The following is a 21,839-nucleotide window of genomic DNA, read 5'->3' as shown; positions in this document are numbered from 1 at the left end:
ATGGCAGAGTTAATATCCTGCGATGAAGAAGAAGTATCGAAAATTGTTAAAGATTTGGACTCGAACTGTAGTGCTGGTATAGACAAAATCACAACAAAATCTATTCAATGTATAATACATAATATGGTTCCAAAGCTGACGAAATGCATTAATTACTGTTTAAAGAATGGCATTTTCCCAGACTCACTAAAGGTTGCTAAGGTTTCACCAATATTCAAATCGGGAAACAAAACGGAACCTGGGAATTATAGACCGGTCTCCGTATTACCCGTATTGTCAAAAATACTTGAGAAGATCATCTACCGTCGTTTGAATAGTTATCTAACACAAATTAATTTCTTTTTCGACAAACAATATGGGTTCCGTCCGGAATCTAGTACATTATCCTCCACGATCGATCTAGTTAATAATATCAAAACGAATATAGACAACAGGAAAATAGCCTTGGGAATCTTCATTGACCTTAAAAAGGCTTTTGATACTGTCAGCCACGAGCTCCTATTGGAAAAACTTAAAATCATAGGAATTACAGGCGTAGCATATGCAATGTTTGAATCATACTTAAAAAATCGCTCTCAAATTGTAAAGATAGGTAACGAACAAAGTTCTCCTCAAAAAATTACTTGCGGCGTCCCTCAAGGTTCTATCCTCGGGCCACTTCTGTTTTTAATATATGTCAATAGCATTAGTGAAATACCATTACGAGGAGAGCTTAGTCTGTATGCAGATGACACATGTGTGTTTTATTTTGGACATTCGATAGATGAAATAAAAACAATGGCACAAGATGATCTCAATAAACTATACAACTGGTACCAAAGTAACTTACTTACTATTAACATAGAAAAAACCAGCTACGTGATATTTAAAGCTAAAAACAAAAAAGTCAACGATGAAACACCATTGACGATAAATAAAATCAAAATAAAAAAATCATCAGAAGAGAAGTATTTAGGACTCATAATTGACAGCGAGCTAACGTGGAAACCTCATATTAATAAATTGAAAAATAAATTATCATCACTACGAGGCTGTCTCTTTAATACTGTGCACTGTTTTCCGCGCCCGGTACTATACACTATATACAACTCTCTAGTGAAGTCTCGCCTAAATTATCTTGTAGAGATATGGGGAAGTGCGAATAAGACTACGCTTAAAAGTCTACAGATAGCCCAAAATAAAATAGTAAAAACACTTTTTCGATATGACTTTCTTACACCAAGTGCTAAAATTTATTCGGAAACCAAAATAATGAATCTCAACCAGCTTTATTTTAATAATATATGCATACTTATAAGAAAAATAATAGATAAAAAAATTAAATCGCAAATAACTTTTAAAACAAAAACTGAATTAGGATTACGACCTTTACGTAACTCCAATAGTCTATGCCTCCAACCCACGCGCACTAAATTTGGACAAAAAAACATTGGATATGAAGGGGCACAGTTCTATAATAAAATACCCACACATATTAAGGAATGCAAAAACATAAATAAATTTAAGAAAAAATTAAAAGACTTTGTAATTAAAAACATTTGAATCCGGCCCTGGGAGTTTCAAGATGGACGGCTCAAGGAACAGTCAAGTAGTAAACAAAATCAGCACGCGTAATATTGTAGACCTTATTCCCATATTCTGAAAATACAATATATACTAACTGGTATATTTTGTGGTAACAATTTGTAGATCCTTCCCTACCCACTGTTCACTGATTTTGTTGTCTTTAATTTGAACTTACCTTATCTATACTTAGATAACTAATTATTGTTTTATTATTGTTTGTATAGGTAATAGGTAATTAAACAATCTGCAAGTATTATACTACGCGTTGTGCGCGGAATAAACTTTGTTTTGTTTAACAACCAAACATACGTTGTAGTTTTTATCTAGATTTAAGTTTTAGTTAAGTGCTTTGTAAGTGAGTACACACTCGCTATACTTACTTATAATTTATTTCTGTATTAGCTAAATTTCTCTGAAGTGAAATGTATAATTTCTTTGAGAAAAATAAAGTTCTATAAACCTAAATAGGTGATACCGACCGGAATTCCTACAAAACACGGGCCCGGCGACTGTTAACCCAGTAACTTTGTCGACTTTTGTAATGGGGTTCGTTTGCGTTAAATCCGGTAGTTTTGATACTTGCAGACGTGTTTACTATGTTGGCTCAATAAATAATCCAAGTTTGTGACCTCGAGCGCCGAACGCAACTTAGTCAAAATACGAAAAAAAATGAGAAAATTTCGGTTTATTTTTAGATATTCTCGTGGCGTTTTTATAGTAGACTAAATTTGCGACAGTACGAGACTAGAATTGTTTCTATAGACCGAATAGTTTCCGAGATAAAGTTTATAAAAGAGGGAGAAAAGAGGGCTCACCAGGTTCAATCTATGCTATACTTGTACATATTTCTTCTGGCTCTTAGCAACTAGGGCAAGTTATATATCATTTTGGGGGTTGGCACACCACACGGTACTATCTCGTGGCTACCGGGCCAAATCAGCTTTGTTTGACCTAAGGAACAATCGTGCCAAGCGGCAATTACATCATCCAGACCCAACTTCGGGCCCGAGCAAGAGTATTTTTCCGTTTCACCAAATATCACCACATCGTTTACAATATTTGACATGTAAAAAAATGGTTCATATGCTATGTATTAAACTTCGAAAATTTTTGGCAATTAAAGGTAAAGTATTTTTTACATTTCAAATATTGATAACGATGTGCTGATATTCCGTGAAACGGAAAACGATTATCAGGGGGCCTACCGCGAAAATTGAAGTTCGTCAATTGCAGTAGGCCTCCGGCCCCTAATCGGACTGATTCTGGGAGATTGATTTTGATTGATTTTGGTGATCATGGAGATATAAAGTGGAGTGGAGGTTGGTTATTCATTGTTAATCGTACATAAACGTGTACGTGGTCCTATTGAGTACGAGTATGCCATCGGTAATGTTTGTATAGCGCGGTCGGCCCGCGTCCGTGACCTAGGTGTGCTCTTCGACCCTGCACTCTCATTTCGCGATCATGTTCTCATCGCGCGTGCTCTATGCTGCACTCGTCCGGAGTTTGCTGGAGACGAATTCTGTAGTCTGGAGTCCGCATGAGAATAAATATATTCTTATGTTGGAACAGGTCCAGAAAATGTATCTAAGGGCTTTGTACAAGAGGATATACGTCTATTATCCTTACATGTACCCCAACTTGTTCTTACAGGGTCAACTAGGGTATGACTCCTTACAGTTGCGAAGGTCGCTCTCCTTAGCCAAGTTTATATTAGCAATCTTTAGAAATAAAATTGATAGTATAAAACTTGTCGAAGTCTGTGTGCGCCTGTTTGTAGTTTGTACCTAACCAATACAACCGCGCGCGACGGCACCCGCTGCTGGCGGGGGGCAAGGCGCGCACGCAGGCGCACGCGCAGGCGCCGGTCGCGCACGCTCACGCACTGCTCAACTCCCTGCTCGAGGCGCAGCCACAGTGCTATTTGTTTGTGAGTGCAATGGGGCGAGTGATAATGGAATGCAAGAGGATATTAGAAAGAGAGATGCCTGAGAGTACTATACCGTTATGAATTCCTGTGTCTTAGCTGCTCATGTGTTATTGCTTTATGTTGTTAATGTGTTCCAATTTGTGCCGCTTTGGCATTAGCTGTAAGGTGCAATTTGTTATTTGAAATAAATAAATAAAATGTGGCTGTGTGTGGTGACAGCTGGCTTAGACATATACATACATATACTTACTTTATTTACTCTTTGACTCCATCCTTAAGTCCCCTCCAGACTATGCGCGTGAATCGCGGCGCGACTTCGCGGAGCGAACATACCGCGACGTTGACGTAGACTCCATACTCGCACAATTTCACGGCGATTTCGCAGTTTGGTTCGCGGCAAGATGGCGCCAAAGCGTCAGCTGATCGGATTCAGTTTGCGTCAAGGCACTGATTCAAATTGGGAACTGTCAAATTGATTTTTGGTTGATCAAGTTCGCACCCAATATAACCAAGTAGCCGCCATAGAAGGTTATGACAGTTTAAGCCCCCCCCCCAGACTATGGAGTGTGGAATTAAGAGAAGTGACATCTCTTATGGTAGAACTGTTGCAAAAGTGTCCAGCTGTCAGCTATAAATAATAGTTCCAAATCTCTCCAGAGTAGCGCTAGAGTAGCTAAGAACCTAGGCGCTATTGAAGGAGTGTAGTGCATTGTTTATGATTTGATTTGTTTTGTTCAAGTATTCTAGGTATTGTAGCGCCACCTATTTAAAAAAAATTGATGACGTTTTTTGGTACATGGAGATTTATTTCCTTACCTCCACCTTCCGTACTCCAGACTATGCGCGTGAATCGCGACGCGAACATACCGCAACGTTGACGTAGACTCCACACTCGCACAACTTCACGGCGATTTCACAGTTTGGTTCGCGGCAAGATGGCCCTGTATTGTTAACGCTTTCCAGATGCTATCATGATATATGCTATCGAATGCTTTATTGAAGTCCATGAATACTAAGTAGTAGACTTTATTATATTCCCTGTATTTTTGGAGTACTTGTCTCAGGACGTGGATGTGGTCTATCGTGGAGAATTTGCTACGAAAACCTGCCTGTTCTTTAGGTTGATTTTCTTCGAGTTTGACAGTGATACGTGATAATATTATCTTTGAAAATATATTATAAATGTTTGCCATTAAACTTATTGGTTTATAGTTACTCATGTCACCCTTGTCTCCTTTCTTATGTATTAGTACTAAAGTTGATTTGGTCCAGTCTTTGGGTATATTTTCGGTTGTGAGGATGTTGTTGAATATTTCTGTTAGTCTTGGCCCACAATCACTGGTAACGTATGTTTTAGTAACTCGTTCGTTATTAAATTTGGTCTGAACCTGGTGCTTTATCTTGCTTCTGTGTGTTGATTGCTCTTATTGTTTCTTCCAGTCCCTATATTTGGTTCTGGTTCAGTGTCTGTGGATCTTTCCATTTGGATTTCCTTCGGAAGTGTTATTTGTTTTTGGTAAAGTATTCTGTCTGTAATAGTCTGTGCCAATTTGTAGTATGTCTTTCCTCTTGCTTGTACTCTTTTCTTGTATACTTTTAAAGTTTGGCATCCAGGTTTTCTTTTGATCAAGTTGTTTTAGAGCTTTCCTCAGTCCTCCAGTTTTTTCAATGGATGTTTTAATAACGTTCAGTCGTTTATTTTTTCTATCTTTTCTTTTGTTAACTAGTATCTGTTTGCTTATTTCTGATATCCTTTTGCGTGTTTGTTTGTTTTTACCTACTTTTATGAGTTCTTTCCTCTTTTTAATTAATTGTTTAGTTTCTGGAGATAGTGTATTTTCTGTTTGTTTGTTTTGCTTATTAGTATTATTAATTTCTGTTTTGAGTATATCCAGTAGATTGTCGTATTGTTCTTGAATTGTGGTCGCATGTCTGTTTATTGTAGTATTCAAGTTTTCAAGAAGTGACTCATTATTTCCAGTAAACACCAAGGCAGTTTTGTACTTGTTCTGAAAATGTCTTCTTTTTTGTTTCTGATTCGTTAACAGAAGACCCACATATAACTCATTGTCACCCTAATTAGAAAGAGATGCAACGGCCCACTTTGACTTCTCATGTGGACACACTTTTTTGGCCAAAGTACACTGTCCGGATCATTTTTTAGGTCCGTGGTATCCACCAAAATGGCTATGACTTGTTTGAAGTTCGGCTTGTTAACAGTGTTGTCCTCTTTTTTTTTTTTTTTTTTTTTAATATGGCTTACTGTTGATTGCCAGTGTCATGTCGATTTATTTCTGATAAACTTATTTCGGGGGCGCGAATTTTTATCAGACATAAGGTTGCTAATCCAAATGAGAATGTAGGAACGACAGTAAATTTAGATGTAAAGAAAAATCAAAACATTAGTACAATATATAAGTAACTAGGAATAAATGAGCCAATTGAAATTAAATCTTTAATTTGTTAAGATTACAGAAAGAGACTAGGGCCACCAAAGTGTCCCTATCCTTAATTTGCAACAACTCGAAAATGTGAGTAGGAAAAGAAACTTTTAAACTTAAGAGATCCGCATAAAAATCATCATGTTTATATAAAGGACAAGCAAAGAAAATGTGATTTAAGTCCCCTTCGTCTACTCCACATTCACACAGAGAGGAGTCTCGAACATGGATTTTTTTTAAGTGGGCGGGAGTGCAGCAATGGCCCAGTCTCATTCTTATAACTGTGGAGCAGAACTGTTTTTGAATAAAAATCTTGGAGAACCAAGGTTTTCTGGGAACGTCAGGTTGTACGAGGTAATAAGGCTTGGTTCGGAACCGATTGGCGGCAGCCCAATTGGACGACCAAACCTGGAAGAGCCACCTAGCCGCCAGAGGGACTAAATCAAAACAATAGTTCCTAAAAGGAGTCTTATCACCACATACCACAGCTTCCTTAGCAACCCGATCGACTCGTTCGTTCCCTGCGACCCCTGAGTGACCTGGAACCCAGATCAAGGCAACCTCAAACCCCCTTTTTTTTACAAATTAAAAGGTTCTCCTTAATTTGGAAAATAATAGGGTTGTGGAATTTGGTCGAAAAAGGGTTAGATAGAAGAGCTTGTAGGCAGCTACGAGAATCCGAGAAGATGATAGTCTTCCTAAGTTTGAAAAGAAGAATAAACTTTACACTTTCCAAAATGCCAATACACTCTCCAGTATATACAGACGTTTCAGGAGGGCATTTAATTTTTTGCACTATGTCATATTGAGAATGGAAAACACCTACTCCCACACAACCAGATGGCGACAATTTAGACGCATCACAGTATATGGAGTTCCAGTCATGCCATTCACGCGAAAGAATCTGACGTAGGTACTCATCTGCATGAGGATCATTATGACAAATATCAAAATTTAAAATAACACGAGGTTGATAAATTATAACAGCGTAGTTAAATTCATATAAAGGAAGGCGTCGAGAATGGAAAACTGGATCTTTGAGAGATTGAAATTTTCTAAGGCTATTCACAAGACAGGGTTGGTCAAGACGATTCAAGGCAGACGATGCTTTAAGTTCATATAAACGGTGAATGATTGGATGGTATGAAAATTGTAGCGATCGGAAAAAATAACTATCCGCTAGGAATTGGCGGCGCAAAACAAGAGGAGGTTCGACACACTCTACCTGCATGGCCACGATTGGACTAGACCTCATTGCACCTAAGATAATTCGTAACGCTTTAGATTGGATTAAATCAAGTTTTTTCAGTCCAGATTTATTCCCTGGAACCAATAGATGAGAGCCATAATCTAATATGCTTCGTACTGTAGCATTATAAATTAATCTAAGGGAAGTAGGATGAGCACCCCACCAAACTCCCGCAAGGCACCTGAGAGTGTTAAGCCCACGTTCACATTTTTTAACTAAATACTCAAAGTGTAAGTCTCCGTTCAGTTTAGAATCAAGAATAATCCCTAAGAATTTATAGGAGGCACGAAAAGGAATACTAGATAAGTTGATGGATACATTCAAGTTAGGTAAAGCTTTTTTACGAGTAAAAACGACAGCACAACATTTAGAAGGGGAGAGAGACAAACCATTATTAGAAAGCCAGTTATTTAAAGACTGGAGGGAGTTGTTGATAGACGCACATGCAGAAACCAGGTTTTTATTTGTGGAGTAAATTAAGAGATCATCTGCATATTGAAGAATTTGGCAGCCAGAAACAGACCCTTCCAAATCGTGTGTATATAAATTGTAAAGTAAGGGGCTCAGGACAGATCCCTGAGGTAATCCGCGCCATACTAGTCTTGATGGGTTAATGAGAGGGTCTTTACCCCGGAAAGAAATTTGTCTTTCTGAAAGGAGGTTACCCATAAGACAGGCCAACCTCACCGGAATTCTCAGACTACGGAATTTTTCTCGGAGAATGGGGAGTTGAACATTGTCGTAAGCAGCCTCGACGTCCAGGAATACAGCAAGAACCGAGGCACGATTTGAAAAGGCTAGCCTTATATCAGTAGTGAAAATGGCCAGGCTATCAATTGTACTTTTTCCCTTTCGAAACCCATATTGGGATTTTCCTAAAAGTTCATGACTTTCAAGAAACCATTCCAATCTATTCTTGATGAGATGCTCTAAAATCTTGGTTAGAACAGAGGATAAGGCTATAGGTCGGTACGATTGTGGGTCATTAGGGTCCTTTCCCGGCTTAAGAATGGGCATTACCAGTTGAGATTTCCAGGACCGAGGCGGCCGGCCCGAAAGCAAAATAAAGTTTAATAGGCTAAGGAAATATTTAAGGAATCTATCACCAGCTTTAGAAATAAAAGAATAGGGGATTCCATCATGCCCTGGGGCGGAGTCTTTTACCGCTCCCAGCACATTCTTGAGCTCCAGGAGAGAGAACAATTGATCTAAGGGATCAGATGAATGATTATCTAGCAAGCCTATAGGGGAGTCCAGAACTCCTGGAACATATGGAGGAGCGATTTTAGCTAGAAAGGATTCAGCCCATTGTAAAGTATTAGGGTGAGGACATTTACAAGGGTTATAAGATCTTCTAAATTTTCTAATATTATTCCAGACAATTGAATTAGGAGTAGAGGGACTTAGAGACGAACAGAAACATTTCCACCCTTCAGACTTCTTATTGTTAAGCAAGTTTTTGGTATCCGCCATAATTTTTCCCAGGGCTTCGAAATTCTCGAATGACATATTTGCGGCATACTCCCGCTCTGCCTTCTTTCTAACCTTGACAGCTTTAGTGCAATCATTATCCCACCAAGGGGGAGAAGCCAGCTTGCCCACAACTGTATTTTTAAGAGGGAAGGTCTTATCAGCAGAAATCTTAATAGCTGCAACTAGAGCATCAGAGCACACCTCTAAAGAAAGTGGAGTAATAGGAGGAAGATGTAACGTTTCGTAATCCAAAAAATTTCTGTATCTATCCCAATCTGCGCCGTTGATATTATAAACTAATAAGGGACAGCTTATTGTAGGCCTTTTACAGGAAACAAAAGGAAGGCCAAGTAAAATTGGGAAGTGATCGCTTCCATAAGTGCTGTCCAGGACTTCCCAGGTAATTCGAGATGCAAGAGAAGGAGAGCAAAGGGATAAATCCACTGCACTAGCTGATTGATTCGGTAGAGAGCGCCGGGTGGGAGTACCTGAGTTTAGTAGACATAAGTTGCATTTGTCCAATATATCTAATAGAAACTGTTCTCCTAGAGCATCATCATTTTTCTCACAACCCCACAAGACATGGTGGATATTAAAATCCCCGAGTACAATAATAGGCTGGGGGAGTGGTTCTATTAACTTTCTAAGAGATTTAAGAATGTTAGAAGAAGGATCAGGAATATAAAGAGATAAGAAGGTAATGCCTTCTACACGAGCACAAGTTGCGTGAAATTTAGGGCTATTATTAGGTAAAGGAATAGGTAAGAAGGAGATATGGTCTCTTATGAAAAGGGCACACCCAGCACGTCCATCAGCCCGACAGTCCAATATAGAACAGTAACTGGGAATTTTGAAGTTAGAACTTTCCTTTAGCCATATCTCTGATATGGCTAAAATAGATGGATTGTGTTTATTGATAAGGTGGAGTAACTCTTGTTTTTTATTGGTTACACTGCGACTATTCCACTGTAGAATTACTTGATCCATTATGACTTAGCAAAGATGAAATAAAAGGCGCTACGTGGGAAAGCAAAGAAGGGTTAGCCAAAGGGCTGGCGGGGGAAAACATTTTAACAAATCCTGAAATCAATTTTATTATTTCTGAAACTATGAATTGTTCATTAGGTGAATGCTGATTAAGGAAGACTGGTCTGGATTCAACTACCGGGTCCCTTGTTAAAGCCTCATGAGCTCTTTTATCATACCCTTTTTCGAGGAGAGGGGGAGTGCGAGGTTGGCGGAAAATAGTTTTTTTATAAGAATGTGGTTGAGAAGAGGAAGAGCAAGAAGACACTACATTGGCATAAGATTTATGGGTGACTTTAGCGTGACGATTTAAGGCCTCAATGTACGAAATATTCTCTACCCCCATGGTTTTTTTAATATTAATCTGCCGAGTATATTCGGGGCAAGATTTGCTGTTGGCTGTGTGACCTGCCCCTAATCCCTGAGGGCAAACACAGCAGAACGGTTGGGGTTCACCATCGCCATTACAATTGCCTCCCTGATGAGCGCCACCGCAACGGAAGCATCTAGGAAGAGATCTGCATTTTTCTTTGGTATGTCCATATCGACAGCAGTTGAAGCATTGAATAGTTGGAAGTTGATACTGCTCAACCAATAAGGAGTTCAAACATAAAAATACCCTCTTAGGTAGGGTTTGGCCGTCAAAAGTGATAATTACCGTTTCTGATGGAAGCCATGAATGTGAGCCGTCTTGATTCGTTTTTTTAAAATTGAGGCGTCTAATTTTGATAGGGACAGGGCCTCCTGAGTTTAAGGGAGCCTTGAGGTTGTCGAGAATCTCCTCAGGAGACCAGTCGGCAGGAATACCTCGAACCAGTCCCAGCCTTGTGACATTAAAAGTAGGCACAAATGCCTTGTAGTTATTGTGAGTTAGGGTGGTAGATTCCAGAAACAGGTTGGCATCTTCAGCGGAGTGGAAACTGATCGACACTCGATTTCGCCCGATTCTTTTTACTGACCCCTCGACAATATTGGGGAATTCTCGTTTACGGTTTTGTAAGAACCGCCCGAAGGCCACAGGGTGGAGAGTTACTCCTGAATCTAGAGCCGTTTCAATTTTTTGGACGTAAACCAAAAAGGGACCCTGATCATTGGTTGTATATTTTATGCGCCCAATGGGCGTAAGGGGAGAAGAAGGAGTCTGAGAGGGAGTATTATTTTCCTGTGGGTCTATTAGATGAGCCGGTGGAGTTGCGGCATGAGACTGGGCTAACGCGTGACTGGGCGATTGCTGACCTGGCGGGATTTGACTTTCCTCCGAACTGCAATGAGGCTGACTAGAATCCATATTTGAGACGTCCGACCATCTGTCGGGAGGGCTGGAGGACCTGGATCGGGCCCCCTTACCTTTATTCGGCATTTTTTCGTTGCGTTCCTTCAATTCCTTACGTTTCTCCCTTTCACGCCGATATATTTGATCCATTACGGGAATGGAAGACTTAGAAGAATGCGTATTTTCGAATTTCTCATGGTGGGCTAAACTAAACGTTAAAGAGCTTCTAAGTTTTCCATCTCCCGGACGGTTCAAAGTAACGTCCTCGTTCATGAGGAGTCACTAAGGTTGCCATGGGCAACCCCTACAAACTAAAAAAAAAAAATCACTACTATTTACGTGATTATTATTACTTCTTACCACAATAATTGGATTAGCAACGTAAATTTAGTTAAGTTTTGAGATAATTTTACCAGTTGCAAATGGAGTTGACGCCAAAAACCTAAAATATTTTAAAAATTTTCGACCATCCGCCATCGACACTCAACTGACCCACGTAGTGATTATATCGAGCATATATCTTGTCCTCATTTGACAAATGGCATTTTTACAAGAGTGAAGAGAGAAAGTTACTAGTGCTGCGCCGTCAAAAATTGTACCCTTAAAAAAAGTTAAATGTCAACGTCAACGTCATTGTCAAGCAACTATTACATTAATTATTATTCGAGCAAAGCATCAAGCGCTATCATTTAGATCGAAAGAATCGCTAATTTACCAATATCAACAACACTTAACCATTCTCTGTACCATTTCATATTTGCTTATTTAGTTTGGAAGTTCATCGTCACTTGAGGATATTGAAACATGGCTTTGGCACTACAGCGACGAGCAAACGTAAGATTTTTACTACGTTTATCAGTTAACTCTTGTTTTCAATACGCAATTTAATTATATTACAAAATGAAATGTATGTCTTACCTCTGCTTGTTTTAGGTTCGCCTTCCACCTGAAGTCAACAGAGTTTTGTATATTCGAAACCTGCCATACAAAATCTCTGCCGAAGAAATGTATGATATTTTTGGAAAATATGGAGCAATTAGGCAAATCCGTGTGTAAGTTTATATTATTGTTTTTATATATCTAACTTTGTACATAATAAACCAGTGCAGATAATTCTTGTGCTAAGATATTATATGCCCAGGAAATTTCAGTAATGTTATTCTCCTACCAAAGGGCCCTAAAAACCTATGCTGTTAGACAAGCTATTGAGTTGCTACTTTATTCCTTTGAGGTTGTAGACACGTTTTTTTTGTCAAAACCACAGAAATGCAACATAGGGGTTCCAAACTTGTAAACCTGGGAGCCAAAACCAAGCTTCCGGTTTGTTTTCATGGATTGTATTGTATAAAATTTGGCTCTTTCATATTTTGTAGCTTGGAGAACCCTGTTCTAAAGGTCAGTTATCTCTTAAGTCAATTTAGATTATATTCTCTCTCTCTCTCTCTTTAGCCGTTCTCTACCCTTTGGGTGTAGGCCTCCTTCATTTTATACCACTCGTCACGGTTCTGTGCGACCTAAAGCCACTTCTTCCCCAGTCCTTTTGATGTTGTTGTCCCAACGCATCTGGGGTCTACTTCGAGGATGTTCCTCCCCCCATAGTTGGGCTGAATGAACGCAACACGCGATCGACAGCCCGCCTGTTTCCGGCCGGGTGTCCCTACACTACATCCCCCCATGGTCGCCACTACAGTAGTTGTTTACTCCACAAATCGGTTTTTCGTGCTATATGACCAGCCCATTCCCACTTCAATCTTGCTATGCGTTTTGATGATTTTATTCATAAAATAACAAATATCATAAAACAAAACACTATTAATACTACATTGGGTATAAAATATTATAGGACATTAATACACAAATTGACTAAAGTCCCACAGTAAACTCAGTAAGCCTTGTGTTGTGGGTACTTAGACAATGATATATATAATACAAATAAATGCCCTTACCAGGATTTGAACCCGGGACCATTGGCTTCATAGGCAAGGTCACTACTCACTAAGCCAGAACTGTCGTCAAAACCATGTACTTGTAGTAATCTTACCAAGTGCTTTCACTTTTCAGAGGAAACACACCAGAAACCAGAGGTACTGCTTTTGTAGTGTATGAAGATATATTTGACGCAAAGAATGCTTGTGACCATCTCTCAGGTTTCAATGTCTGCAACAGATACTTGGTTGTATTATATTACCGATCCAACAAAGCTTTCAAGGGTATGGATATTGAGAAGAAGCAAGAGGAATTGGATACTCTGAAGAAGAAATATGGCATCTCATCAGAAGAACTGCGAAAATAATTTTGTGTTTTTAGATAAGTTTTCTATTATAAGGAGTAAGACAATTAAATTTAATATAAGACAATAAAATTATTTCTTTCTTAGCATTCCTTCTGAATTCCGAAATCTTACTTAAACATTATCAAAAGCTTATATAGAAAAAGTGTAGTTTGAAGATATGACTAGTGTCGAGCAGTTTAACAGCATCATACTTATAGGTCCTTATCACAGAGCTCCGTACTTCAGAATGACGTCAGGTGCTGGCGGTGCTGCGAAAGAAAGAAATTCCCCAGAGTGAGACAAGCTTTCGTCATAATGATGATGCTTTGATGCTGAATATTTTTTAACCTTTAATATTTTCTCACTACTGAGGTGAAAAGTTGTATGTGTCACACAAGAGCAAAGTTATTTTACATCTCGTGTTTTTGAGTCCCTCGCTACGCTCGAGATTCTAACTTAGACTCGCTTTGCTCGTGATTCAATTATAGAATCTTTCGCTTACTTAGGACTCAAAATCAACACTCGCAAGAAAAACCAATTTTTCTCTCTTGTTGCACAAATAACTATTACACATTCCCTGCCAGCGACCCCCCAAGTCTGCTCTCTGTTCATAAGCGCTATTCGCTACATAAGGCTTTTTCCCATGTTATCAGGTATGCTCGTAGCTCGCTTGTAAAAGCAAATCCGTAGTTGGTTTTTATAGTAAATTAAAGACATTTTAATTTTCTAGTTCTTAGCAGTCTTTATTCATAAACTTATCTGAAGCCTGATAAGCCGTTGATAATTGTTTGTTCTTTTCCGGTACATTGACATTTGTTTTAGCTAGAAAGAGACAACATTTAAAACGGAGCTTTGCAGTTCTATGAATAGTGGGGCAATGTGCAAGTGTAGTATGTGCTATTCATTATACCAGTACTACTGCTGTATTGTAATGTAACATTCCAAAATTACGAACGGAACCTTCTGATAATTTTCCATTGTGGTTATTTCTTGTGTTCATTTGCTTTAAGTGGTTAATTTCCTTTCACTCTTTTGGGAACTTTCCGCAACTTGCACGTCTATAAACCATGGCAAGTGCTATGCATGTTACTAGAAGCCAGGGGATGTGGGGTTTTCCAGCTTTAACCTTCCAATTTTTCAGCACCGGTAGCAGCTGGAATTCTCTCCTATCTGAGAACTAGCAGAAATATAAATTCCCAGCTGTCATCAGTAGGTACAGGTACGTACACGGTAGTAAATAAATTAAATAATGCTTTGGAATAAAATAAAAATACTAATTAATTATTAGATTTTTATTTAGAATGTAGGTACGTAATTACTTACACATGGGTCATCGGGTTTTACATACTGAGATACACAGATCTATGGGATGCTGCACACTGTCTATAAGTTTTAGTTAAAAATTATTTACTATGTAAATATGTTGAATACTTGCTTGTAATATATCTGAGTAACTGGTAATAATTTCAATATAAGTAACCTTATAACAAAGAGTATTTAAAATTGCTAAACTTTAAGTATGCCACCTCAAAAACGATCAACATCAAGATAAACAAAATGAAAAAAAAAAAACAAACATGAACATGCACTTCTTTCGTCTTAACCTACATAAGGGTGATAAACGTACAGGTTGATTCAGAAAAGCTGGCATGAATGGAATGAATCAGTGACTGAAAATATCTGTGTGTATCACATTAACCAATAAAATGGTGGCTCTGACTGTACACCGATACAGAGGCCTATTTCCCGAACGGTATTTGGCTAATATTATTAGTATTGTAATTAAATTAGTCTAATACCGTTCGAGAAGTGTCACTCATACAATGACAGTTTCGTTCATGTCATTCGAGCCAGCTTTGTTCGCGAATCAACCGGAATATGCATAGTTACACAATCTAATAAATAGGAATAACATAGTTATTTCATTATTACATGAACAGAACACATTATATATGCTAATGATATATTTTTATGGAACGTCGAACTTGATTTACTGTTTCATGTAATAAGTTTAATGTGGTTAAAACATTGATGCCGTTAACGGATTAGACGGACGGACCGTATGTGAGACCGTGCTATAAACGTACAGTCTCGCTCGCACGCCACATCAAGTTGCAGCGGCAGTGTAAAGACCACCTAAGTGATACTTTTTTATGTTGCCATTACACGAAAATAAACTTTAAAAAAATCATGTCATTATGAAATCACTTATGAAGCAGAGCCGAGCCTTGCTCTACCCTCTGTTTCTAATTGCTTATTAAGATAAATGTCCTCGTCGGTGGAAGTGTCGATGAGGTCGAGCGTGAGTAGCGGCTCGTTGGGGTTGAGCGGGTCCTTGCCCACGTCCTTGCAGATCCCCACGAATTGCTGTTCTACGCATAACTCTTGAAACCTAATGCAGTCTTCTACAGTCCAGTCTTGATGAAGCGGCCACACGTCTGTAGGAAGAATGCAAAGATTATTTGTGAGCTTTATCAGTAAAAACCTTTGAGACAGAACTTATGTACTGACTAAGTAGTGTACAGGGTATTAAAATTATCTAAATTATCGAATAACTACTTTAACAGCACGGACATGACAGCGTAGCGGAGCAAGCAATAACGTCAAACATTCGCAGCTCCGTGTGGAGTTGGTAAGAACTCGAGTCTTAAGTCTCAATTTTAAGAACTTCAGTAGTTATTACGCGACTCTGCGCCTAAAAAACTTCCGAGTCGAGTACTTAATTGTGTTTTTAAAGTTCAACTTAAAAGGTCTCGAGTTTTCGAATAAAGACTTCGTCAACTATTTTATAGGTTTTATCTATAAGTAACACAAAGGTAAATTGTATTTTTTTAAATGATTTATGCCTAACCCATGAATTTAATGTGGTGACAATGCCATTTAAAAAACTTTTGTACATTATTTGAGAGTTCTCTTTAATGGGCTCAAGTCTTTACAAAATACTTAGGTCTCAATAACTCAAGTTTCAACGTAATGCCTAGAGTCTGAAAAACTGAGTAGAGTCTTAAAGCAGAGGACTCAAAGGACTCTCTATCTCCGTGAATGGAGGCAGGAAGGCGGCATCTCGCTTGTCACTTGCTGCTGGCGCCGCCGGACTAAGTCATATCGTGTAGTAGCCGTTTGACAATAGCTGGCAGCTATTAGCTAAATAAAACTCGTACCTTCTGTTTTTTTTTTTGTAATGATGGTATTGGTACAACTTGATAAATGCCAACGTGGGAAATTCAGATTGCAAAGCGATATATAAGGAGAAGAGGAATTAGTTACATGTACTAACCATACAGTCTAGCCTTTATTGCCTGCGGCGGCAAGGAGCGCGCCAGGGGAGCCGTGGCGGGCACGGGACGCAAATCCTTAATGGCGAAGAGCGCCAGATCCCCGTAGTCGCAGAAGTACACGGACACCATTTCAGTCGATACAATTCCCGCTATTGTAACCCTGCAACCAATCATATTATAGAACAAGTTTCTTTTCACCACACCAGATCATAAAGGCTCTCTTTATTCTGCAAAAACTTATGAGAGACGAGAGAAGTTGTATTTTATCCATGAGAAGGTAATTTCATAAATATAAATAAATAAATATTATAGGACATTATAACACAAATTGACTAAGTCCCACAGTAAGCTCAATAAGGCTAGTGTTGAGGGTACTTAGACAATGATATATATATATAATACTAGCTGACCCGGTGAACTTCGTATCACCTATCGTATTCGTATTATATAAATTTATAGTCCCTTTTAGCACGTCACGAATTATCCAATCATTCTTTTACAGATGTTAATGTTACTGACTTGTCAAATACATAAGTAGGTACCCTACGGACAATTATTTTTCGGAGCGGTTGTGGCATTTCCCTATTTATAAGATGTAAAAAACACTTGGCCTATCGCGAAACACGCAAATCGAAATTTTCTTACCTGCCTCTCTATCGCTCGAATATGCAAGAGTGATAGAGGGGCAGATAATTACAATGCCGTTTATTCTAATTTTGGCCTCAGATACATAATAAACGACCCATCGGATCCTCAGATATCGATTTTCACCTTGTTTAGAGCAAATATGCAGAAATTCAAGAAGGCGGCTGTATTTTTCAATTTAACCTCTGATTCCTAGAGTCAGACTAAGATAAGTTGGCAGCGATTTTGATAGCCCAGACGGTGCAAGCGTTAAGTAAACGTGTTAAGTAAAAGTTTGACGTTAAAAATCACACGTGCCCCGTCTGGGCTATCAAAACCGCTGCTAACTTAGCTTTTTCTGACTCTAATTTCGTTTTATTTGTGGTTTAAATAGTTATGGTCAGGTTTTTTACCATATTCCATTTCTGAACGCACCCATAAAGTTCGACAACCAACAATGACAATCCTTTGTGACAGTGACACTTTTTATTTTCGATATAATTCATCGCATTCCCTTCAGAAGGTTTTCAAATCCACTATTCCAATCGAGTGCAAACTTTAAACCCTTTTTCACCAATTTAGGGAATTAATACAAACTTTCAATGAACGCCACTTTAACTCCCTTGGGGAATTAATTTCTAAAAATGCTGAAATCTATTTTCTTGTTTCCTATTATTGTGTCTTTTACGACATTTCAAGATCACTATTTACAAAAAAAATTGTTCCCCATGCAAACTTACAACCCTTTTTTCACTTAGGGAATGAATTTAAAAAACCGGCCAAGTGCGAGTTGGACTCGCGCACGAAGGGTACCGTACCATTATTTATAAAAACCGCAAAAAAATATGTTTGTTGTATGGGAGCCCAACTTATATATTTATTTTATTCTGTTTTTAGTATTTGTTGTTATAGCGGTAACAGAAATACATCATCTGTGAAAAATTCAACTGTCTAGCTAGCTATCTCGGTTCATGAGATACAGCCTGGTGACAGACGGACGGACGGACAGCGAAGTCTCAGTAATAGGGTCCCGTTTGACCCTTTGGGTACGGAACCCTAAAACGTGATATATATCAGATATCGTCTATTTGAATATAGAGGTAATGCCCGTTTACCAAGTTTAATGTGTACCGTGTACATATAAACTTCTATCCCCTTTTTAACGTCCTTAGGGGTTGAATTATCAAGAACGTTAAAATAACTTTTTTTTTAATCTTACATTATGTTTTTCTATGAAGTTTTAAAGCATTTGTAATAGATTCAAACTTTCAACCCCTACTTGACCCTTTTAGGAAAATATTTTTTAAAACGCAGAAATAGTTTTTGTTTTATTCTAACAATATGCCCATATACAAAGTTTCAAGTCCCGCACTTAAAATAATGATTGACTTCCACACAAATTTTCAACCCCTTTTTCACTACCTTGGGGGATGAATTTTTTAAAACGCTGTAATTAGTTTTCTTCTATTTTGATAAAATACCTTTTTACAAAGTTTCAAGTTCCTAGCTCGAAATAAAACTTGAACCCCATACAAACCTCCATCCTCTTTTTAACCTCCCTTAGGGGTTGAATTTTTAATAACGCTGAAATTACTTTTCTTGTGTTTTATTTTAATAATATGCCTACGTGCAAAGTTTCAAATTCCGCACTCAAAAAAATATTTGGTCTCCTTACAATCTTTCAACCCCTTTTACACCACTTTAGGGGATGAATTTTCAAAAACGTTGAAATTAGTTTTCTTCTATTTTAATAAAATACCTTTTTTAATGTTTCAAGTTCCTAGCTCAAAATAAAACTTGAACCCCATACAAACCTTCATCCCCTTTATAACCCCCCCTTAGGGGTTGAATTTCCAAAAACGTTGAAATAACTTTTATTTGTAGTCGACTATTACAATTATATTATGCCTTGATAAGAAGTTTTAAAAATGTGGTAATGGATTCAAACTTTCAACCACTTTTTAACCCCTTTAGGGGATGAATTTTTAAAACGCTGAAATTACTTTTCTTGTTTTTTAATAATATGCCTACGTACAAAGTTTCAAATCCCGCACTCAAAAAAATATTTGATCTCCATACAATCTTTTAACCCACTTTTTCACCACGTTAGGGGATGAATTTTCAAAAACGTTGAAATTAGTTTTCTTCTATTTTAATAAAATACCTTTTTTAATGTTTCAAGTTCCTAGCTCAAAATAAAACTTGAACCCCATACAAACCTTCATCCCCTTTATAACCCCCCCTTAGGGGTTGAATTTTCAAAAACGTTGAAATAACTTATTTGTAATCGACTATTACAATTATATTATGCCTTGATAAGAAGTTTTTAAAATGTGGTAATGGATTCAAACTTTCAACCCCTTTAGGGGATGAATTTTTAAAACGCTGAAATTACTTTTCTTGTGTTTTAATAATATGCCTACGTACAAAGTTTCAAATCCCGCACTAAAAAAAAAAAAATTTGATCTCCATACAATCTTTTAACCCACTTTTTCACCACGTTAGGGGATGAATTTTCAAAAACGCTGAATTTCGTTTTCTTCTATTTAAATAAAATACCTTTTTATAAAGTATCAAGTTCCTAGCTTAAAATAAAACTTGAACCCCATACAAACTTTTAACCCCCTTAGGGGTTGGATTTCTCAAAATCATCATTTCTGGCGTCTAATACAAACATTTCAATGCCAAAATTAGCTAAATCGGTCCAGCGGTTCTCGAGTTTATGCATATAGATAGATATAAAAATATTTATAAATACTTAAATACATAGAAAACACCCATGACTCAGGAACAAATATCCATGTTCATTACACGAAAAAATGCCCTTACCAGGATTTGAACCCGGGACCATCGGCTTCATAGGCAGGGTCACTACCCACTATGCCAGACCGGTCGTCAAAATTAATGTTTCAAGCCAAGGGTACAGCAGGATAACCTAAGAAAAATTGCCCCCAGCGTTTTTGGCTCGAAACTATAATCAAACGATGCCTTTTGAGGAGGTAATACCCCGCACAAAGTTACATCCCTCTGTTACCCCCTGGGGGTGAAAAACACCCGATTAACCCCAAAACTGTTTTATTTATTTTTTCCTAAACTATGAAAGTGACGAATTAAAATTTTTGTACATATAATAATGAGAGTAAAGGCTATATGTTAAAAAAAGCGGCCAAGTGCGAGTCGGACTCGCCCATGAAGGGTTCCGTACCATTTATGACGTAAGTATTAAAAAAAAAACAATTTTCGGTGTAAGTTTGCATGGTAATGTATATCATATATTTTTTTTAAGTTTTGTCATTCTGTTATTTTAGAAGTTACAGGGGGGGGACACACATTTTACCACTTTGGAAGTGTCTCTCGCGCAAAATATTCCGTTTAGAAAAAAATTATATTAGAAAATTTAGAAACCTCAATATCATTGCTGAAGACCTATCCATAGATACACCACACGTATGGGTGTGATAAATTTTTTTTTTTTTAATTTTATGTCGTATAAAAAGAAACTACTTACTAGATCTCGTTAAAACCAATTTTCGGTGGAAGTTTGCATGGTAATGTAAATCATATATTTTTTTAGTTTTATCATTCTGTTATTTTAGAACTTACAGGGGGGGGGGGGGGGGGGGGAACACATTTTATCACTTTAGAAGTGTCTCTCGCGCAAACTATTCAGTTTAGAAAAAAATGATATTAGAAACCTCAATATCATTGTTGAATACCTATCCATAGATACCCCACACGTATGGGTTTGATAATATTTTTTTTTAATTTTATGACGTATTAAAAAAAAACTATATGTTTTCACTTTTTCCTTCATAAATCAATTCTTTTCACTACTAAAACATAATAAAAATTGTTTTGGAATGGTCAATTTGAGCTCTTCATCAACCCTATTCAAGCAAGAATAGAATCAAAGAGGTATTATATTAGACAGTCATTATCCAACAGATAAATAATAAAAAAAACTTGTAACAACGAGTTGCGGTATAATAACTAAAGTGAACATGACCGCTTACCTATACCAGGAAGAATCCTTATCATAATAAACAGTGTACAGTTCTCCGCTGGCCGGTTTCATTGGAGCATCTGCCTCGGTCATCTTCGGGCACTCTGCTTGCAACGACGCCATCATCGTTTGCAGCGTATGCCTAGTGCTGTTTGGTTGAACCTGGTGTAAAAATAAGAAGTGCTTAAGTAAAGTGTGTTATGTAGCATACCTACCAAAGTATGCTGTTTTATAAATTGAAATAGATATTATATACATTAAAGATAAGTTTTTAGCAAAAAAATTAATTGTAATACAAGCTTTTATCGCTGACTGTACTTTTCTTTTCATAGGCAACTAATACTCATCGAGACAATTCTAAAAACCCCAAACATAATTAGGTCGCGTTGTTTTATGTATGTACATTTTCAGCTTCAATGGAAACCGGGAAGTAGGTAAAATATAACTTGCAAGATTTGACCGTACAAACATACATTGAAGGTTAAATAAAAGCTTGTTAAAAAGGGACGAAGCCCTTCACTGGCAAAGAACGGATTCGAACCGGCGTCATTGGCTAACGCCATGAATCCGGCCTTAACACTGGGGGGCTTCGTATAGGTGTATTTAAATGTATAACATCTTTAAAAAACTGGATTAGCTTATATTAGCCTTCATTTAAATCTACTAAAAATGCGTGAGTGTGCATTTGTAGTGGTCTAAGATAC

The 21,839-nt window shown here is 37.7% G+C and overlaps 2 protein-coding genes across 3 annotated transcripts in view; one reads left to right on the top strand and one right to left on the bottom strand.

Moving 5' to 3' along the window:
* The first annotated feature begins 11,485 nt into the window (after positions 1 to 11,485).
* Positions 11,486 to 13,334, top strand: LOC133519003 (splicing factor 3B subunit 6). The gene is made up of 3 exons (XM_061852843.1): positions 11,486 to 11,792; positions 11,892 to 12,010; positions 13,020 to 13,334. Exons 1-3 carry the CDS (start codon positions 11,763 to 11,765, stop codon positions 13,249 to 13,251), a joined length of 381 nt encoding a protein of 126 aa, XP_061708827.1. The 5' UTR covers positions 11,486 to 11,762; the 3' UTR covers positions 13,252 to 13,334.
* Positions 13,335 to 14,507: 1,173 nt separating this feature from the next.
* The window catches only part of LOC133519002 (tudor domain-containing protein 7), a 51,091-nt gene continuing 43,759 nt past the window's right edge, over positions 14,508 to 21,839 (bottom strand). For both annotated transcript variants that reach the window (XM_061852841.1, XM_061852842.1), the window contains 3 exons: positions 21,146 to 21,297; positions 16,508 to 16,668; positions 14,508 to 15,668 (listed from right to left, as the gene is read on the bottom strand). In XM_061852841.1, coding sequence (XP_061708825.1) covers positions 15,439 to 15,668; positions 16,508 to 16,668; positions 21,146 to 21,297 — 543 coding nt within the window. In that variant the 3' untranslated portion in view covers positions 14,508 to 15,438. The remainder of the gene's footprint in view (positions 15,669 to 16,507; positions 16,669 to 21,145; positions 21,298 to 21,839) is intronic.

This window comes from Cydia pomonella, chromosome 6 (genome assembly GCF_033807575.1).
Source record: "Cydia pomonella isolate Wapato2018A chromosome 6, ilCydPomo1, whole genome shotgun sequence".
Taxonomy (NCBI): Eukaryota; Metazoa; Arthropoda; class Insecta; order Lepidoptera; family Tortricidae; genus Cydia; species Cydia pomonella.
Note: the sequence above shows the minus strand (reverse complement) of the source record. Positions and strands in the feature narration are given on the sequence as shown.